This window comes from Zea mays, chromosome 5, assembly GCF_902167145.1.
Source record: "Zea mays cultivar B73 chromosome 5, Zm-B73-REFERENCE-NAM-5.0, whole genome shotgun sequence".
Lineage (NCBI taxonomy): Eukaryota > Viridiplantae > Streptophyta > Magnoliopsida > Poales > Poaceae > Zea > Zea mays.
Window position 1 is genome coordinate 26,789,184 of NC_050100.1, and position 20,315 is coordinate 26,809,498.

General features: G+C 49.2%; 1 protein-coding gene across 1 annotated transcript; it reads left to right on the top strand.

The window, feature by feature from the left end:
• Positions 1-15,908: 15,908 nt before the first annotated feature.
• On the top strand, positions 15,909-19,988 carry LOC100274553 (uncharacterized). Its single transcript, NM_001148908.2, has 3 exons — positions 15,909-16,279; positions 18,148-18,206; positions 18,720-19,988. The coding sequence occupies exons 1-3, from the start codon at positions 15,962-15,964 to the stop codon at positions 19,783-19,785; spliced, it is 1,443 nt and encodes a 480-aa protein (NP_001142380.2). The 5' UTR covers positions 15,909-15,961; the 3' UTR covers positions 19,786-19,988.
• The last annotated feature ends 327 nt before the right edge of the window (positions 19,989-20,315 follow it).

Consider the following 20,315-nt stretch of genomic DNA (forward strand, 5'->3'; position numbering starts at 1 on the left):
TATCTTCTGACCATTCCATTTCTAATGTTTTTCTTATAGATTCTTTAGATTACAACTTGCTTTCTGTTTCTCAATTATGAAAAATGAGCTACAACTGTCTATTTATTGATGTTGGTGTCACTGTCTTTAGAAGAAATGATGATTCAATAGCTTTTAAGGGAGTGTTAGATGGCCATCTATATTTGGTTGATTTTAATGATAACAATGCTGAACTGAACACTTGCTTAATTGCTAAGACTAATTTGGGCTGGCTCTGGCATCGCCGACTTGCTCATGTTGGGATGAAGAATCTTCATAAGCTTCTAAAGGGAGAGCACATTTTAGAACTAACAAATGTTCATTTTGAGAAAGACAGGATTTGTAGCGCATGTCAAGCAGGGAAGCAAGTTGGGGCTCATCATCCACACAAGAACATTATGATGACCGAAAGACCGCTTGAGCTACTTCACATGGATCTATTCGACCCGATCGCTTACATAAGCATCGGCAGGAGTAAGTATTGGAGAGCGAATGAACAGTAGTCGCTACAGTAAACCCTAACCCTAACAGATATATACCCCTAGTGGGTTGTGGGCTAGGCCCATGTACACAAATAGCTAACACCCCCCCGCAGTCGAAACTCTAGCTACTGCAGATGTTGAGACTGGATCGAAAATCCGTGAAGACCACCAACGGAAGCCCCTTGGTGAAGACGTCAGCCAACTGGGAGGTGGTCGGGACGTGAAGGACGCGAACAGCTCCACAAGCTACCCGTTCGCGGACGAAGTGGAGGTCGATTTCCACATGCTTCGTGCGCTGGTGTTGGACGGGGTTGGTGGAGAGGTAGACGACGCTGACGTTGTCGCAGAAAACCAGGGTGCTCGTGGTCAGCGGACTGTGGAGCTCGTGGAGGAGCTGACGGAGCCAAGCCGCCTCGGCCACGCCGTTGGCCACAGCGCGGTACTCGGCCTCGGCACTGGAGCGGGAGACAACCGGCTGGCGCTTCGACGACCAGGAGATGAGGTTGTCGCCGAGGAACACGGCGTAGCCCGAGGTGGACCGGCGCGTGTCGGGACAGCCCGCCCAGTCGGCATCGGTGTAGACGCAAAGTTCCGTGGTGGAGGACTGGCGTAGAAGGAGCCCGAAGTCAAGAGTGCCCCGCAAGTACCGCAGAATCCGCTTCAGTGCGGTGAGATGCGGCTCTCGAGGGTCGTGCATGTGAAGGCACACCTGTTGGACGGCGTAGGCGATGTCGGGCCTGGTGAAGAGGAGGTACTGAAGGGCCCCGGCAAGACTCCGGTAGCCGGTGGGATCGGCAACCGGGGGGCCGATGGCGGAGAGTTTGCCCTGTGTGTCCACTGAAGTCGCGTAGGGCTTGCAGTCAGCCATGCCAGCGCGTTCGAGGACGTCGACGGTGTACTGCCGCTGGTGGAGGAACATGCCCGGGGAACGATGCTCGACGGTGATCCCTAGGAAGTGGTGGAGCATCCCGAGGTCCTTCATCGCAAACTCCCGCTGGAGACAGGAGATGATGCGACGCAGAAGCTCGGGGGAGGAGGCGGTGAGGACGATGTCGTCGACGTAGAGGAGGAGGTACGCGGTATCTGAATCATGACGAAGGACGAACAGGGACGTGTCCGACTTGGCCTCGACGAAACCCTGCGAACACAGGAAGGTGGCGAAGCGACTGTACCAAGCCCGGGGTGCCTGCTTGAGGCCGTAGAGGGACTTGTTGAGCTTGCAGACCATGTCGGGTTGAGTAGGGTCGACAAACCCAACCGGCTGAGTGCAGTAGACCGTCTCCGTCAGGGTGCCGTGGAGGAAGGCGTTCGTGACGTCGAGTTGGTGGACCGGCTAGTCCCGGGCCAGCGCCAAGGTCAGAACAGTCCGGATGGTGGCAGGCTTGACCACCGGACTGAAGGTCTCGTCGAAGTCGACCCCAGGGCGCTGGGTGAAGCCCCGGAGCACATAGCGGGCCTTGTACCGCTCCAGGGACCCGTCGGCGTGCAACTTCAGCTTGAAGATCCACTTCCCGGTGACCACATTGGCACCAGGGGGAGCAGGCACCAGGTCCCAGGTGTGGTTGGCCTGAAGGGCCTCGTACTCCGCTTCCATGGCGCGCCGCCACTGTGGGTCTGCAAGCGCACCACGGACAGTTGTGGGTACAGGTGGAAGAGCTGAAGAGGAGGTGGCAGAGAGAATCAGGCGATCAGGCGGCCGAAGGACACCGGCCGCGTGGCGGGTGACCATCGGGTGGATGTGGCGAGGATCACGGTGGACGACGACGGGGTGGTAGGGCATGACCTCGGCGCGGGAACGAGCCGGGGTGCCGCGTCGACCACGGCGCTGGTATGTATGGATGGGCTCGGTGTAGCGAGACGGCGGAGCAGGCGCCGGTGTCGCACTGGGCTGTGCGGAAGACAAAGGGGACGTCGAGGCCGCACGTGGCTGTGCGGGGGAGGGCAGGGCAGACAGGGTCGCAGGGGACGGCGAGGCCGCACGTGGCTGTGCGGGAGGGGGCGACGTAGGCAGGGTCGCGCGAGGCGACTCCGGGAACGGCGAGGCCGCACGTAGCTGTGCGGAGGAGGGCGGCGTAGAGGGCGTCGGGGCCGCACGTGGCAGTGCGGTGGGGGGCGGCGCAGGCAGGGCCATGCGAGACGGTGAAGTGGGCGAACCAGCGGGGAAGGAAGGCACGATAGTGGGAGAGACAGGGTCGAGGTCGAGGAGAACATCAAGGTCGGTATGGGAGGCAGTGGGGGCGGAGGAAAAGGGGAAGTCCGACTCGTCGAAAACAACGTGACGAGAGATGAGGACTCTGTGAGAGGCGAGGTCAAGACACCGATACCCCTTATGATCGGGAGAGTATCCGAGGAAGACACAACGAGTGGAGCGAGGGGCGAGCTTATGAGGAGTAGTAGAAGCGAGATTGGGGTAGCAAGCGCACCCGAAGACTCGAAGATGGTCGTAGGAGGGATGGACGCCGAAGAGAGCGAAGTAAGGGGTGGGGTGGGCAACCGCCTTGGTGGGGAGACGGTTGAGGAGATAGGTGGCAGTGCCGAGGGCCTCAGCCCAGTAAGAAACGGGAAGGGAAGCCTGGAAAAGGAGAGAGCGCACTACATCGTTCATCGTGCGAATCATCCGCTCAGCTCGGCCGTTCTGAGGTGACGTGTAGGGGCAGGACATGCGGAGGTGGACGCCACGAGAGAGGAAGAAGTCACGGGACACATTGTTGTAGAACTCACGCCCGTTGTCACACTGGATGCTCCGGATGGTGCGACTAAACTGAGTGGAGACCCAAGCGAAGAAGTGAGACAGGGTGGGAAAGGTGTCGGACTTCTGACGAAGAGGAAAAGTCCATAGATAATGCGAGAAGTCATCAAGAATAAGTAAATAATACTTATAGCCAGAAATGCTGATTACAGGGGATGTCCATACATCACAGTGTATCAGATCAAAAATGCCTGCTGCTCTAGAAGAGGAGATGGGGAATGGGAGCCTAACATGGCGACCTAACTGACAAGCATGATAGAGGTGCTCAAAAGATCCCCTACAACCAGAAACGGAGGTGCTGCTAGAGAGCTTGGACATCACATCACGACCGGGGTGACCGAGACGACGGTGCCAAGTCACAGAAGAGGCGGCGGCTGCAAGAACAGGTGGCGCAGAGGTCGGTGGCGGGGAAGCAGGCAGGCGAAGTGTGTAGAGCGGCCCGGGGCTGTCACACCGAGCGAGAAGGGTCCTGGTGGCAAGGTCCTTCACAGAAAGACCAAACGGGTCAAACTCCATGGAACAAGAGTTGTCAGTAGTAAACTGATGGACGGAAAGAAGATTTTGAATGATGTGGGGAGCAACAAGAACGTTGGATAAACAGAAAGGACCGGGAAGGACCGCGTCACCAACAGAGGTGACGGGAAGGGCAGAGCCGTTACCAACCACGATAAAGGACAGAAGGGAAGGGTGGGGGGATAGGTGGAAGACAGAGTACCTGTGTCCGGGGTGGTGTGGTAGGAGGCACCGGAGTCAGCCACCCAGTCAGAGATGGAGGTGGGTGGGGCCAGCGTCATTATGGAGAAGGAGTTGGCGAGAGACTGCGTGTCCCACCCAGTGGTCCAGGGTCCCCACACGGGTGGAGCCGGAGGCCCTGGGAGGGGAAGGAGCCCCTGCTGAGGCTGGGGAGGTGCCGAGGGCGCCACCGGAGGAGGAGTGGCAAGGAAAACCTGCTGAGGGGCGACGGGGCGAGGGGCCGAGGTGCCCGCGGACGGCCCGGGCCACATCTGAATGGTGCCAGTCCACGGGTTGTAGAAGGATGGCCACTGGGAGCCACCCGGGGAATGGCCCCGGCTGCCGCGGCCACTCTTGCGACCACGGCCGCGACCACGACTGCGACCCCCCCGGAGCCAGGAGGCTGCCGAAGGGATCCAGACGGCGGGAGGCCGGAGTGCGGCGAAGAGGATCCCCCCCGGAGGCAGAGGGGGGAGCCCGAGGAGCGCTGTAGAGCGCCGTGGCGGGAGCGGCGGTCGCAGTGGCAGAGAGGCGAAGCTCCTTGAGAAGTAGATCGTCCTTGGCCTCAACAAAGGTGGGAAAAGGCTTCAAGCGGGTGAGGATGGGCGTCACACGATCGAAGCGAGGGCTCAAACCGCGGAGGAGGTTGAGCACGAGGCACTCGTCGGTGATGGGGGACCCGAGGGTGCGAAGAGTGTCCGCCATCGTCTTCATCTGACGGCAGTACTCGTCCATAGAGAGATCGCCCTGAGTAAGCTGACGGAAGGCGGTCTCGAGTTACAGAATCCGAGTCTGGCAATGCCCGAGGAACTGGGCCTCAAGAGCACCCCAGACCCGGTGAGCAGTGGCGTCCGGAACGTGAACGATGTCCTGAAGTTCGGCCGTGAGGGTGCCATGAATCCAGGAGAGCACCACCTCGTCCATCAGAAGCCAATCCTCTGACGGGTCAGGGACCGCTGAGAGGACGTGGTCGGCGAGGGCGTAACGGCGAAGGGTCTGCAAGACCTGATCGCGCCACCGGGGGTACTGAGTGGAGGCCGGCGCAAGGACGTCGGTGACGGTGGCCCGGATGCTGGTGAGGGCCGCCGCCTGAGCATGAAGAGAGGCGCGAAGGGTTGAGGCCGGGGCGGGCGCGGGCTCGAAGGTGTCGGCGCTGTGGCGAGCGGATGTGGGGGAGCCATCCGGCACGCCCTTGCCAGCAAGACGGTGGTAGGTCTCGGCGTACTGGCGCTCAATGGCGTCGACAACCGCCTGCTCCTGCTCGAGAGCACGGGCGGCGTCCTGGGCCCGCTGGCGAGCAGCCGTAACGGCCGCCCGGGTGGCGGCGAGAATGGCAGCAGCGTCTTCCGAAGGAGTGCGCAGGGAGGAGATGATGGCCGCACGGTTGACTGTAGACAGTGGTCGGCAGGGGGCAGCCACGAACGGGGCCCCCGCCAGTCGTGGTGACATGTGGAAAACCGGGCGCCAGCAGCTGGGAGCGAAGGAGGGCGGCATCCGGTAGGGAGAGTGCAGGAGCCGGCGGGGACCCGTCGTGGCCAGGGGCTACCGCGAGGGTGGCAGTTTGGGTCGGCATGGGCGGAGGTGGCTCGACAGTGGGGGGAAGCGTGGCGGTGAGCACAAAGGCGTGGCCCGGTGGTGTTCCGGCAGCAGCGAAGGGATGTGCAGAGCCGGGGACAGCGGGGAAAGGGGCCGCAGGGGGCGCAGTGAGGGCCGAGGGCGCGCTGGCCGCAGAGGGAAAGGCCGCGACGGGCGCTGCGAGTCCCGGCGGCGCGCCGGACGCAGGGGAGAGGGCCGCCACGGAGGGTGTGTCGGCCGCAGGGGAGAGGGAGAGGGCCGCCGCGGTGACCGGGAGGCCCGGTGGCGCGCCAGCCACGGGGGAGGGGGCCGCCGCGGGGGCGGCGAGTCCTGCAGGAGCGCCGGCCGCAGGGGAGAGGACCGCCGCGGGGGCGGCGAAGCCCGGCGGCGCGCCGGCCGCGGGGGAGAGGCCCGCCAGGGGCGCGGCGAGGGCTGCCCTGTAGGAGAGAGGAAGGGGAAGGGGAAGGGGAGGGAAGGGGTCGCCGGAGAAGGGAGGGGGCGGCGGCCGACCGACCATGGAGAGGCGGCGGCGGCTGGAGGGGTGGGGTGGCGGCGGCGGCTGGACCTAGAGCTCTGGTACCATATTGGAGAGCGAATGAACAGTAGTCGCTACAGTAAACCCTAACTCTAACAGATATATACCCCTAGTGGGCTGTGGGCTAGGCCCATGTACACAGATAGCTAACAGTAAGTACTGTCTTGTTATTGTGGATGATTATTCTTGCTTCACTTGAGTATTCTTTTTGCAGGAAAAATCTCAAACCCAAGAGACCTTAAAAAGATTCTTGAGACGGGCTCAAAATGAGCTCGGACTGAGAATCAAGAAGATTAGAAGCGACAATGGAACGGAGTTCAAGAACTCTCAAATTCAAGGATTTCTTGAGGAGGAGGGCATCGAGCATGAGTTCTCTTCTCCATACACACCTCAACAAAATGGTGTTGTGGAGAGGAAGAATAGAACTCTTTTGGATATGGCAAGGACCATGCTTGATGAATACAAGACACTGTATCGATTTTGGGCGGAGGCGATTAACACCGCTTGCTACTCCATCAACCGACTCTACCTTCACCGAATCCTCTAGAAAACATCATATGAACTCCTCACCGGTAAAAAGCCCAATGTTTCTTTTTTTTGAGTTTTTGGGAGCAAATGCTTTATTCTTATTAAGAGAGGTAGAAATTCTAAATTTGCTTCTAAAGCAGTAGAAGGCTTTTTACTTGGTTATGATTCAAACACAATGGCATATAGAGTCTTCAACAAGTCCACTAGATTAGTTGAAGTTTCTTATGACATTGTGTTTGATGAGACTAATGTCTCCCAAGTGGAGCAAGTTGATCTTGATGAACTAGATGATGAAGAGGCTCCATGCGTCGCGCTAAGGAACATGTCCATTGGGAATGTGTGTCCAAAGGAATCCGAAGAGCCTCCACAAGCACAAGATCAACCATCATCTTCCATACAAGCATCTCCACCAACCCAAGAAGAGGACATGGCTCAAGAAGAAGAGGATGAAGACCAAGACAATGAGCCACCTCAAGAGGAGGACATTGATCAAGGGGAGATGAAGATAATCAAGACAAGGAAGATAATCAAGAAATTCAGGATCAAAGACCACCACACCCAAGAGTCCACCAAGAAATTCAAAGAGATCACCCCGTCAACTCTATTCTTGGTGACATTCACAAGGGGGTAACCACTAGATCTCGAGTTGCTCATTTTTGTGAACATTACTCTTTTGTGTCTTCTATTGAGCCATACAGAATAGAGGATGCACTAAGAGATCCGGATTGGGTGGTGGCAATGCAAGAGGAGCTCAACAACTTCACGAGGAATGAGGTATGGCATTTAGTTCCATGTCCTAACCAAAATGTTGTAGGTACCAAGTGGGTATTCCACAACAAGCAAGACGAGCATGGTATGGTGACTAGGAACAAAGCTCGACTTGTTGCCAAGGGATATTCACAAATCGAAGGTTTGGATTTCGATGAAACCTATGCACCCGTAGCTAGGCTTGAGTCAATTCGTATATTACTTGCCTATGCTACTTACCATGGCTTTAAGTTATATCAAATGGACATGAAAAGTGTCTTCCTTAATGGTCCTATCAAGGAAGAGGTATATGTTGAGCAACCTCCCGACTTTGAAGATAGTGAGTATCCTTCACATGTGTATAAGCTCTCAAAGGCGCTTTATGGGCTCAAGAAAGCCCCAAGAGCATGGTATGAATGCCTGAGAGACTTTCTTATCACGAATGGCTTCAAAGTTGGAAAAGTTGATCCTACTCTCTTCACTAAAACTATTGCCAAAGACTTGTTCGTATGCTAATTTATGTTGATGATATTATATTTGGGTCTACTAACAAGTCATCTTGTGAAGAGTTTAGTAGGATTATGATACAGAAATTCGAGATGTCTATGATGGGGGAGTTGAAGTATTTTCTTGGATTTCAAATCAAGCAACTTCAAGAGGGCACCTTCATCTGCCAAACTAAGTACATTCAAGACATACTCAAGAAGTTTGGAATGAAAAATGCCAAACACATCAAGACACCCATGGGAACAAATGGGCATCTCGACCTCGACACGGGAGGTAAATCCGTAGATCAAAAGGTATACCGATCGATGATAGGTTCTTTACTCTATTTATGTGCTTCATGACCGGATATAATGCTTTCAGTATGCATGTGTGCAAGGTTTCACGCAAATCCTAAGGAAGTTCACCTTAGGGCAGTGAAAAGAATCATGAGATATTTTGTTTACACACCTAAGTTTGGGCTATGGTACCCCAAGGGATCTACCTTTGATTTAATAGGGTATTCCGATGTCGATTATGCCGGATGTAAAAATGACAGGAAGAGCACGTCAGAGACTTGTCAGTTTCTGGGAAGATCCCTGGTGTCTTGGGCTTCAAAGAAACAAAACTCAATAGCTCTATCCACCGCCAAAGCTGAGTATATTACTGCAGGACACTATTGTGCACAATTATTCTGGATGAGGCAAACCCTCAAGGACTATGGATACAAGTTGAGCAAAGTCCCTCTCCTATGTGATAATGAGAGTGCAATCCGCATGGCGGATAATCCCATTGAACACAGCCACACTAAGCACATAGACATCCGGTATCAGTTTTTGAGAGATCACCAACAAAAGGGGGATATCGAAATTGCTTATGTTAGCACCCACAACCAATTAGCCGATATATTTACCAAGCCCCTAGATGAAAAGACTTTTAGCAAGCTTAGGAATGAGCTAAACATCTCAGATTCTCGAAACTTTAATTAAAATCTTGCACACATAGCTCATTTATATACCTTTGATCATGTCTCTTTTATTTGGTACAAATGCATATTTCTTATTCTTCTTGTGCCAAGGCTAAGACTAATGTGCTTTCAAGTGTATTTCTATCCTTAGTCTTAGATTGAAAGGGAAATGGAGTATTCGGCAAAGGCAAGGCTTCCACTATGACTCTGTCGATATCACTCATCCTTTGCCCTACTCATGAACTTTCATTCATATCCTTTCACAAAGGGGGAGAAAAGATTAGGCCTCTAAGGTTTCTTTGTTTTTGGCGCTTAATGCCAAAGGGGGAGAAATTAATAGGCCCAAAGAAAAAGGACCACACCACCACCCTAGACCGCACCACCACCCTGTTTTTCTAAAAACTTATTCAAAATGGGGAGAAATTATTCAAATTACAAAAACCCTCTTGATAGCTAAGGGGAGAACTTCTTCAGGGGGAGCTTTTATTTAGCCAAAGAAAAAGCATTTGAAACAGGGGGAGAATTTTCACAAACTTGAAAATGTTTTTTGAAACTATATTCTTATACCATTGGCTATTTGCAAAAGAATTTGAAAAGTCTTTTCCAAGAGATTTGCAAAAACAAGCAAAGTGGTGCAAATGTGGTCTAAAATGTCAAACTAGAAGAAAGCAACCATATATACTTAGAAATACTTTCAATTGGTTTAATTCAAAGTAACTTATGCATATCTGTCAAAATTACAAACTAGTTACATCTATACACTTCATATTTGATTTGGTTTGTGTTGGCATCAATCACCAAAAAGGGGGAGATTGAAAGGGAAAAGGCCTCAACATTTCCTATAATCGATTTTGGTGTTTGACATCCATCACAAACCATGTGGACTAACTAGTTTACCTAGTTGCTGTTTATCTTAGGTGCATAAAGTTCAACATAAATCAACAAAGAAACTGAGTTGGGGAACTCTACAAAGGTTGGAGCAAATACAATAATTGGTGCAGCTAGTGGTGCACCGGATACTGTCCGGTGTCCAGACCGAGGCACCTCGTGAACTGGCCGCTCTCGGATTTTCTCATAGCCACTCTACTAAAAAATACCGGACTGTCCAGTGTGCCACCGGACTATCCGGTGAGCCAATGGAGCAACGGTAAACTTCACCAACGATCGACTGCGCTGACGGAGGAACAGTGAACAGTGCAGAAGTCAGAGGTCAGAACTGCAAAGTTAGAACACACCGGACTGTCTGGTGCCACATGAGGGCAAAGGACTTCAACAATCAACAGCTCCAAACCCCAACGGTTGGCTGACATGGCACGCACCGGACAGTGAATAGTGCCATGTCTGGTGCACCACCGGACTGTCCGGTGTGCCCATCGACAGCAAAGTCAGCCAACGGCTAGGAAGTGATTGTAGACTATGAATACCCCCAACCACCTCCATTCAAGCTATCCAAGCCTCCCACACATCTCATTCAATACAAGAGCAAAGAATACACTCCAAAAACACAATCAAATCATTTAATCCCTTCCAAGTTCCAAAATCAAATCAAGTGCTTAGTGACTTGAGAGAGGGTCATTTGTGTTTCTTTTATTGCTCTTGTTGCTTGGATTGGTTTCTTCTTCTCACTCTAATTCTTCTAAGTGCTTTGTAAAGCTAGCAAGAGATACCTAATTGTGTGGTGATCCTTGTGGGGTCTTAGTGACCTGGGTGATTAAGGAGAAGCACTCAACCGGTCTAAGTGACCGATTGAGAGAGGGAAATGGTTGGAGTAGACCTAACCTTTGTGGCATCCTCAATAGGGACTAGGTTCTTTGGAACCGAACCTCGGGAAACAGATCACCGTGTTCATTTGTGTTGATTCTCATCACTCGATTTGTTTCTCCCCTCTCCTCTCTCTAAAGTTCTCTTGCTCATATTGTTTTGAGTTGGCTCCCAAAGTTATCTGCAGTGATTGAGCAACTCATAGCAATAGGAACTATCTTCCGCACTCTGAATTATTTCTAACGCTAACCCCAGGTATAGTGCGTGTTCAAAGTTTATAATTTTTAGATTTCGCCTATTCACCCCCTCTAGGCGACTTTCATCCATACTTAGTTAATTTGAGAGCACACTTAATTAACAGAGAACTAAGTTGATCTAATCCTTCTTAATTTATGCGCATAAACACACACACACACAGAGAGAGAGAGATGTACCGTCTTTCCCTTAATTAAGGGCAAGGTTTCCTCCGACGCCTTGTAGTGGTGGTGGAGGTTCTTGGCATGGTGGAGCATCTTATCGAGGAGGGGGTCGAGGTTGTCACCGCCACCTTGGTTGCCCAGTAGAGGAGGAGGCTCGGTTTTGGGTCCTATTGGGGCACCATGGATCTCTGACACCATGGATTATCACACCCGGTTTCAGAAGGTAAACCCAATGCGAACCATGTACGTACAAGGATCGGAAATTCACGTACACAACTATTACATAAATGAACATCATCACACAATGCTCAAATAATAACATAAAGAAGTATTAATTTATTACATCACGATGTCAGAGACATCCACATAGTCATTAACTTAAATAGAAATCAAAGTGCTAAAGCGAAACACAGTAAAGATAAGACCTTCACAGGCAACTGACTAGGGGTTGCCATGAATTTAGTCTAGAACTCCTCGAAGTCCTGGAACTCCTAAAAGTTCTCTATGTTGTAGTCATCCTCTCCTGAGTAGTGGTTGCAATGTGGACAACCTGATGTTTTGTGTTTAAGCAAGGGTGAGTACACATCAACGTACTCAGCAAATGTCTTGTTTGGCTGAAGTGGACTAGCTGTATGTGGGGTTAGGCTCAAAGCAGTTGCTTTTAGTTCATCGGGTATTTGTTATTAGTATAAGCCAAATTTTACCATAGAACCCAAGTTGATATCCCAAAAGGCACCTCCTTAGAGAGGAAAATACTAGAACCCATAACTATAGCCATCATCATTAAACCATCATCATAAATGTATGCATAGTATCTCTAACCAAAGAGGATCCTAAGGCTGCTCTTAACCGTGAGCACGGCTGATATACCAGTTTCTAACCCTCTGCAGAGGTCGCACACTTTACCCACGAGTCATGATTCCCTTTCTGCACGAGGTTCTAGCCTCACTGTTGATCACTTCTAAGGTGACCCGACAAGGTTTCACCATATAGCCTTTACAAAGTTTCACTAGAGGTCATAGCCGCTCGTTAGGATTCTCCGGGTTTGATAAACACAGTACTCCTCCCCGCAGGGGGTGACTAACAAAAAGCAGAACGAAAGAACCTCAACACTCAGCCTTGACAGAGCAAGTACTATGTTGCGGACCCCATTGATGACACAACAGTGAAGCAACTACACCTCTAGCTCCTCTAATTAATTAGCTAAGAGCGTCCCACACCATCCTCATGGTTGCACTGTTTTCTTGAGTGGTCTTTCAACAAACAGGTCCTTATAGAGAGGTAATCGGGAAACAACTCGAGCCCCCTAAAGTGTCACAAGTTCATCATTATAAAATCATTGTATCATAAATGTATCTCATCATGTTCACTGATTATAGTAAAGTCCTAGCATAATGTTGATCATAATAGTCAAATCCCAAAAAGGTAATCAAGGACAAGATAAGCAGAAACTAGTAAATCCTTAGATTAATCATAGTATGTGGGAGAGTGAATTATAAAGTAAATAGAACATAATGGGTCAGATGACACTTGCCTTCACCAAGTGCTGTTCAGGGACTTCTCCTGTAACTCCCTTGGGAAATACAGATTGCTCGTTGTCTACGTGAAACAATCATTCATTCAATACACTTGGGGAACAACAAATGAACAATACACTAAACAACAATATAGATCAAGTAAATATGTAATGTGACATGGAGCTCGCATCTATGGTAGAGAATGACCGAGGCTAAGGGGAGTCAGTGTAACCAAGTTAGGTGGCTTAGCCGCATTGGGACGAGCAAAGCGCGCCGAGGGCACAGTGCACCGAGGGCACAGTGTGCCGAGTGAACAACGTGCCAAGGGTGGGCACAGCGTGCCGAGCATAAAGAAGAAAGGGAGATGGGGGTTAGACAACAGTGATTCTCGTCTCGGCCGAGGGCGCAAGCTCAGATGGCTGACAGATTCTCCACCTCGACCGAGGGCGCGGCGGGGGTCGGATGGCGGAGGGCTTCTCGCCTCGCCCGAGGGCGACGCAGGCTGGCTCGGACAACTGATGGCTTCTCCACCTCGCTCCGAGGGCTCGGGGCTGGCTCGGATGACTGGCAGGCTCTCCGCCTCGCCCGAGAGCGTGGGGCTGGCTCGGACGACTAGCGGACTCTCCGCCTCGCCCGAGGGTGTAGGGGCTAGGACACGGGTGCGGGTGCAGGTCGTTGGGTCTCGGGTGGACAGTTAGGTTTAGGCTTGTGTTTATTAATATCCAATTGTTGGATCTAGGGTGAACGACGGGGGTCGAACGACTAGCTTTGGCGTTCTCCCACGACTTCTAGGGTGGCCCACGACCGCGACGAGAACTCGCCGGAGACGAAGGAAGCGGGGGTTCCGGGGTTCCTAGGGTGGTCTAGGGAGGTTGGGGATAGTCCGAAGAATCTAGTGGCAAGGGCCAAACCATGGTGGGGGTACCGGAGGTCAAAGATCCACGGTGAGGAAGCAAGGCAGTGACACTAGAATCTCCGATGAGCAATTGCCCACAACAGAGAGCAAGGGAGGGAAATGGAGGGTGCAAGGAAAATTCCTTACCTCAAGGCGAGACTCAGGATCCCCTCGGAGGCGGCAACGACATGGTGGCAGCTTGGAACGATGGTGGCGGCCCCAGAACATGGCAAAGGCGACGACAGGGTCTTAGTGACGACGGAGGAACGACTTTTGCGATGGCGGTGGCACTGCTGTGTACTGGGTAGGGAAAACAGGCAGGAAGAGTGCAAATGAGAAGTGGGGGCGCTGGGGGTCCGGGGTCTTCACTTTGAAGCCTGGGCGAGGCGCGTGGGATGGGGTCATGGGGTGTGGGCGGTGGTTATCCGCGCTGAACGCGCGACGTGGGTGCGGCCTCGGCGGAGTGGGTGGTTACGGGGAAGAGGACGAGGTTGACGAGTGGGACCGGCTGGTCAGAGGGAAGAGAGAGAGCACACGAGAGTGAGCGCGCGGCTGAGGGCGACGCACCGACAGGGTGGGCCCACCGGGGCAGAGAGAGAAGGGGGAGGCAGGGCTTAACTGGGTTGAACAGCCAAGGGGAGAATGGTGTGGCCTTTTATTTTATTTCCTCCTTTGGACTCAAATTCAAATATGCCACAAACTAAAATTGAAACACCTCAAGCATATGCATCAAACAAAGACAGAAGTTGGGGTTTAGCATGAAGCAATATTTCATGCTTCCTCTTAGGTTTTTTCCTAGTAGTAAGAGAATTACATTTCTAACTAAAACAAATACTCCACTTATAAAAGAGAAAGGAAAAGGGGGTTAAGAGAGCAGAGAGAAGAGGAGTGACACTTGAATTTGTGGATATTAGCAAAAAAAATATACCCCAAATTCAGGGTGTCACATGGATGAAGCTTTTTCGGCCACTACAAGTGCTAGAGATAGATCGAGTTTATGGGATGTGGTGCTAGGGTTTATGTGAGGTAATTGTGTTGGCATAACCTGCCTGCCCCTGGACCCTCGATTAATATAGCGCAAGGTGGTCCTGGGCTGCAACCGTATTAGTTAGGGATCACCCCCGATCAAGGTGCAAGTGGTGAGGACTCCCCCTTAATCTTGCCACAATCTGTTAGAGGCGAGTGGAGGATATTCCAACAATTCTTAGACAACGAAGTAAGCAAAACTAAAATATGTATAAGACATTTAATGTATAACAAATAGCATGTACAAAAATCTGAAGCAAAATGTCTCTAATACGGGGCTTTGACATATAAAGGAATATATATAGAGGATGATGTTGGTGAGGAATAAAATATAGAGCAAAAAACCTTTTAAAAGAGTCTAATATAGATATAGGAAATGAAATAAAGAATATCGCTGAAGATACCTTAAATTTTGTAAGAAGAATGCACAATACAATGAAGTCTGAACGTCAGCTTAAATTTTGTTTCTCACTATTTAATGATTACCTCATCAAAAATAATGGCTAGTTTATCAACCTATGCTCCAAAATTTTGTATTACACAAGTATTAACTTTTTGGTGAATAAATTTATCAAGTACAACTAATCAAAAGTTGTTTATTTTTGCTCCATATTTGTTTGTTCTCTAACACAATTTTTATTTACAAACTCAGTGATCTATATACAATTGTGATCAATTTATCAATCTCTACTACTATAAAACATCAGTTTCGACGATCTACTCTCTCCCTAACTAGTGGGTCTAGATAGGCTGTGAAAACCACCCAAACCTCTATGAAACTGTTACACCACAGATGGACAGGAAGAGACCATCTAAGGGTCTGTTTGGTTGGGCTGTGGCTGTGGAAAAAGTTGCTGTGGGCTGTGAGCTGTGGAAAAAACTGCTGTAGTCTGTGAGCTGTTAAAAAGCTAAAATCGTTTGGTGGAAACCACTAAAAGTCGTTAAAAGTTTTTCGATATATATTTTCACAGTTCCATCCAAAAGCCACTAAAAGCAGGTCCAGGGGTGCTTTCAGTTTTGTACTGCGAGAAAGTCGGCTTTTAAAAAAAGCTGCTTCCTGGATCCAGCCCTTTGGTTGGCTTTTGGCTTTTAGGGGGCAAAAGCCAAAGCCAGAAGTCAAACCAAACACACCCTAAGCCTAACAAGACAAGAAAGAGCTCTCATGATTGAGCCTAATAAGCCAAAGAGATGCTTTGAGTGTGGATAAATGGACACTTTGCTCACATGATTGTGAGGCTCCACCACTAACCCCTTGCCAAAACATGCTAGATCATTTGCCATAATCAGTATAATTAAGTTTATTTAAAATTACATTCCATAATTAGTATAATAATAACTCGATACCATAAATATAAAAAATATATAAATGTAATTTAAATTAAAATTATTTAACTCAGAAAAGTGAAAGTGAGAATTGCGTCGCGACTCCGCCAGCACCGGCTGAAGCAGGCCGAAACCCAGCCCAAGAAAGAGCAATAAACAAAACCCAGCCCGAGAAAGGAGAAAGAAAAATTAGAAACCCTAGCGATGCTGCAGATCCGCCTGAGCAAGATTGGCTCGTCGGACTCCGGCGCTGCCGCCACCGGCTCGGCAGCCGCCGCCGGTGCCGCCGCCGCTGTGGGGTCGGCTGCGGCGCTGGGCGGCGGCATCCCGGAATCGGTCACCGTGGCATGCCCCGACCACCTGGTGATCGCGGACCTACCCGTCGCGAAGAGCCTCGGTGCCGTCACGACCTCCGCTGCCGCCGCCACGCGCGCCATCGGCCGTCGCTCCCGTCGCCCGCTCGGGGAGCGCGTCCACATCTGCTCCCGCTGCGAGTTCCCCATCGCCATCTACGGCCGCCTCGTACGAACTTGCTAAGCCCTTTTCTTTATGCGGCTATCAAACCACGAACTTGTTCCGCTTGTGTTGCTGCTAAGGAAACTAGGGGTTTAATTAACCGCGTGTGTTGTGGAGCCACTTACCGCCACAAACTCTATTATTCCTCTGTTGATATCGTAAGTGAAAATGGAGCAGCGGATGTGCATCATCTTTGTTTTATGCTTCTGTTTAGAGTGTTAGGCTTATGAGAGTTGGAGAAAATACGAATAGATATAATTTGTAGTAGATCTGTGGTAATGGCTATTGCCTCAGTGTTCTAGCGATTCCATTGTAAGGAGAGCCAATGTTATCTCGTTTTGTTCATCACAGGCAGTCAAGGGAAGCTAAGACCGACTTGTTAGCGATTGAATGAAGGCAGTATTGATGTTCTCTTACTATGCTAGTGCATTTATTTGATTATTTGTTTTAATGGATCACAGAGGATTTGCTTGTTGGTGGTACTAACCTAAGGAATGGATAAATAAATTACTTGCAGTCGCAGTTCACTCTTGCGTCATCATGAAATAATATTTTGGCTTCAGTTGCTACTTGGCTTTTAAGCTTGAACTAGTCATATCTAGTTTATTTTGTTGCCTTTTTTTGTTTGCTGAAGTACTTAATAACCAAGTTAAACGGCCTTATCATGCATAAACTGTGTAGCACAGACATATGATACATGAATATGCCATTTTCCTAAAAAAAAGTTGTACGGGGATAGGTTTTCGTGTATATAAACTTTTAAATAAATTATAGGTCACATTAAATTTTTAAAAGCTAATACCAAACCGAGCATCTCCGGAACTCCATTATCCAATTCTCCTAATGACTTTGGAGTATATTGTAAGATACTCACAAAGTTGCAACTCGCAAGTGCTTCATGTGAAAACTTTAGGGAGGATTCAAGTACACATTTGAGGCTCGGAGGAGATCCATTGATCCAGTTATTTACATGGTAGTTGATACCTAGACCAGGCTGCTGCTTCATCCCCAATTATTTCTGCCAGACTGGGAAAATCAAGCAAGAAGAACACTTCATCAGCTCTCATCTAATTGATTATATTAACTTGCTAGCAACTAGGGAAGGTCAAGTGAGTAGAGGTAAGAAACTAACCACCGAATCACTGCTGATCTGATGTGCCACCATGGGTGCACATGTTGTGTGATTGCACATGGGCAGGCTTGTGGGCAGCGTGTGTCACTACCTTGCAGTTGTTGCTGTGGGTCTTGAGGTGGATCCGTTGCTGTGTGACTGTGTAGTTCTTAGAGGGTAGACATCAGAAGGAAAAGTAGTGGGATGTAGAGTTAGAGGAGAGGAAAGGGACTCACCTCACTGTCGCTAGTCACCAGGGGTCACTACTGCAGTACTGCTGGAGTTGGGATGACAGGGAGGCGGTGCAGCTGTGCGCCCACTTGTTTTGCTGTGGTGGCCAGGGCATGGAATGACCTGAGCGAGTAGTGATTGCCTTTAACTGGGCAGGGCCATATTTAACAGAGGAATAGATGGGCTGATATGTATAAGGCCAAGTATTTGATATTCATATATTTATTTTTATTCCTGATACTCCATGGATACTTATTGTGGCTGCATCATGCATATGTTCCGTGTTCGTATAAGATACATATTCAATACATGATACAAGGGCCTTCTCGCATATCCGTGCTACATACATAGTATGTAATAGTCTGGAATCATATTTTTAATACGTTATTTCAGTATATTCCGTAATTTATGTTCCTGTGGTTTTACCTGTTCCCTGAATAAGTGCTATATGTGAATATTCACTGTATAGTTTCTTTTCTGATATAAACAGTTGGACCGTATAGTAGTGTGATGACATTTTTCATGGTTTCAGATCCCTTGTGAACATGCCTTTTGTTTAACCTGTGCAAGAAGTGATTCCAGCTGCTATCTGTAAGCATTCTAACTCCCAAGTATATCTAACCTACTATTGCCTAGTCACCTTAGTTCATGGTAGGTAGATATTTCATTGGTTTATCAGCAAAACATGATGGTGCTTGCTCTAGTAAATTGGTTTGTTATCCAAAATCTGAGCCTTGACTGATTGTTCTTGCTTTTCTTATGATATTTCATTTCAATCAATGGTATGTTTGCAATAGTGTGGTACTGTTTAAATCAATTTCAATCCTAAGTTTTTTGTTGTGTACACATGAGATATTGTGTTCATTCAGATTGACAATATGAATATCGGTTATAAATTAACATATCCTGTAGTGCACTCTCGTGATGCCAATGTACTCTTGGATACATAATTAAATATTGAGCAGTTAATTTAAAGGGAGTTTGTTTGGAAATTTTGTAATTTCAACCCTTATTCAATGTATGCATTGTTTCTCTTTTAGAGTTCCGCATTTCTGCTTCGTCTAAGCCTGTCAATTTGAAACTTCTGTTTATTTACTGCTGCAGTTGTGATGAGCGCATTCAGAAGATACAAAGTGTGAAAATGATGGAGGGGATTTTCATCTGTGCTGCACCGATGTGTCTCAAGTCATTCCTTAAGAAAGCAGATTTTGAGTTTCATGTTCCCGATGTCCATGCCAACCTCCTGCAAACTAATCTAGAGAAGGAAGAAGAACGCAATGAGCCAGATGCTCCTAACATCTCCCGTGCTTCTGCAGGGGATACACAAAGACAATCTCAAATGCCTGAAATGTCTACTGCACGGGCTCCTTCAAGGCCAGGTGTTTCACAAGATCGTGATGAACGCTCTCGCTACCACCAGTCCAGGGAGCAAACACCACTGAGGCCCCCAACCCTTTCAAAACCACCTTCATTCCATGGTCGGCATTCGTACCCACCAGGGGATACTCAGGCCGAGAACAATCCACCTCAAGGATTCGACCGGGCCTACAACTGGGCTTCTCAATCACGGCAAGAGAGCCCAGGTGCGGCGACTCCACTTCGCCAAGAATCTGACCAAAGTATTCAGGACAAGCAGCAATTGATGGCTAATGCACCTTTTATGTTTCCGCCGATTCCTCCTCACCAGGGAAACTTTATGATGCCTATGAATATGAATCAGCCTTTGATTCCTAATGCACCATTCAATTATCCTCTCCAGCAAGATGGAAACCCTCAGTACTTCTCTGCCCCTTTCCAGATGCAGCTACCAGATACTGGATCAGAACAAGGTTCCATGTCAAATGTCCAGCCTCCAGCTGGTCCTATGAGTTTCCCTGAGGGGCCTCAGCGCCCATGGGGTATGAGGCTGATGAGTAATCCATTTCAATCGATGGCCCTTGGTCAGGGAATGATTGATGGTGCGGGTGATCCTCAAGGTGGTGGTGGCCTTGCCTTCATGCAAGCTGGTTTTGGGGGCATGCCTGATGGCTCCATGAATACAGGCATGCCCGATAGAGGTGATGGAAGGGGTATTCTAGCACAGATGCATATGCAAATGCAGATGTCACTTCCCCCACCTCCGCCTACACAACCTCCTCCAGGTTCACAGCAAACGTTTAACAGGACTTGATATTTTTTTTTGTACGAATTGATGGCAACTCCCAGAATTGCATGTCAATTCATTGAGCAAATTGTAATTTTGTCGTTTTTGGCATGTAACCTGTGGACTAGATGGCTCAGTTCTGTTCCCTGGTTGGATAGGAGCCTGTATTATGCTATAACTCCTGTTTGAATGAAATGTTCCGAAATTTCGAAATTTTAGTTCGAGATGGTAGATTCTAGTATCAGTAAAATATGTTTTAAGAAAAAAACGATGCAGTAAGAAGTTTGAAACATGCGGCTTCAGTTAACGTGGCATTGTCGAACCCTGATAAATATATTGCTTGAGGTTCTTTTTTTTGTTGCAACATTCATGTCAGCGTATACAAGTGTGATTTTGGTTTAGCTCCATATATTGCAAATCACGTAGACCGTCATGTGCGAAGAAAATTTGTTCCATCTATAAATATCTAGCCTAACTTGAGTCTGTATGCAATGGATCAGGCTTATTGTTTGATTGGTTTCACTCTTGTACCAGACCTAGTATAGATTTTAACAAGG

What these genes read in the sequence shown, in the direction of transcription:
- LOC100274553 (NM_001148908.2), top strand. Translation starts at nt 15,962, where the DNA reads ATGCTGCAGATCCGCCTGAGCAAGATTGGCTCGTCGGACTCCGGCGCT. An exon ending in TCGCCATCTACGGCCGCCTC is followed by an intron (nt 16,280 to 18,147) that starts GTACGAACTTGC and finishes TCATGGTTTCAG; the next exon opens with ATCCCTTGTGAACATGCCTT. An exon ending in AGTGATTCCAGCTGCTATCT is followed by an intron (nt 18,207 to 18,719) that starts GTAAGCATTCTA and finishes TTACTGCTGCAG; the next exon opens with TTGTGATGAGCGCATTCAGA.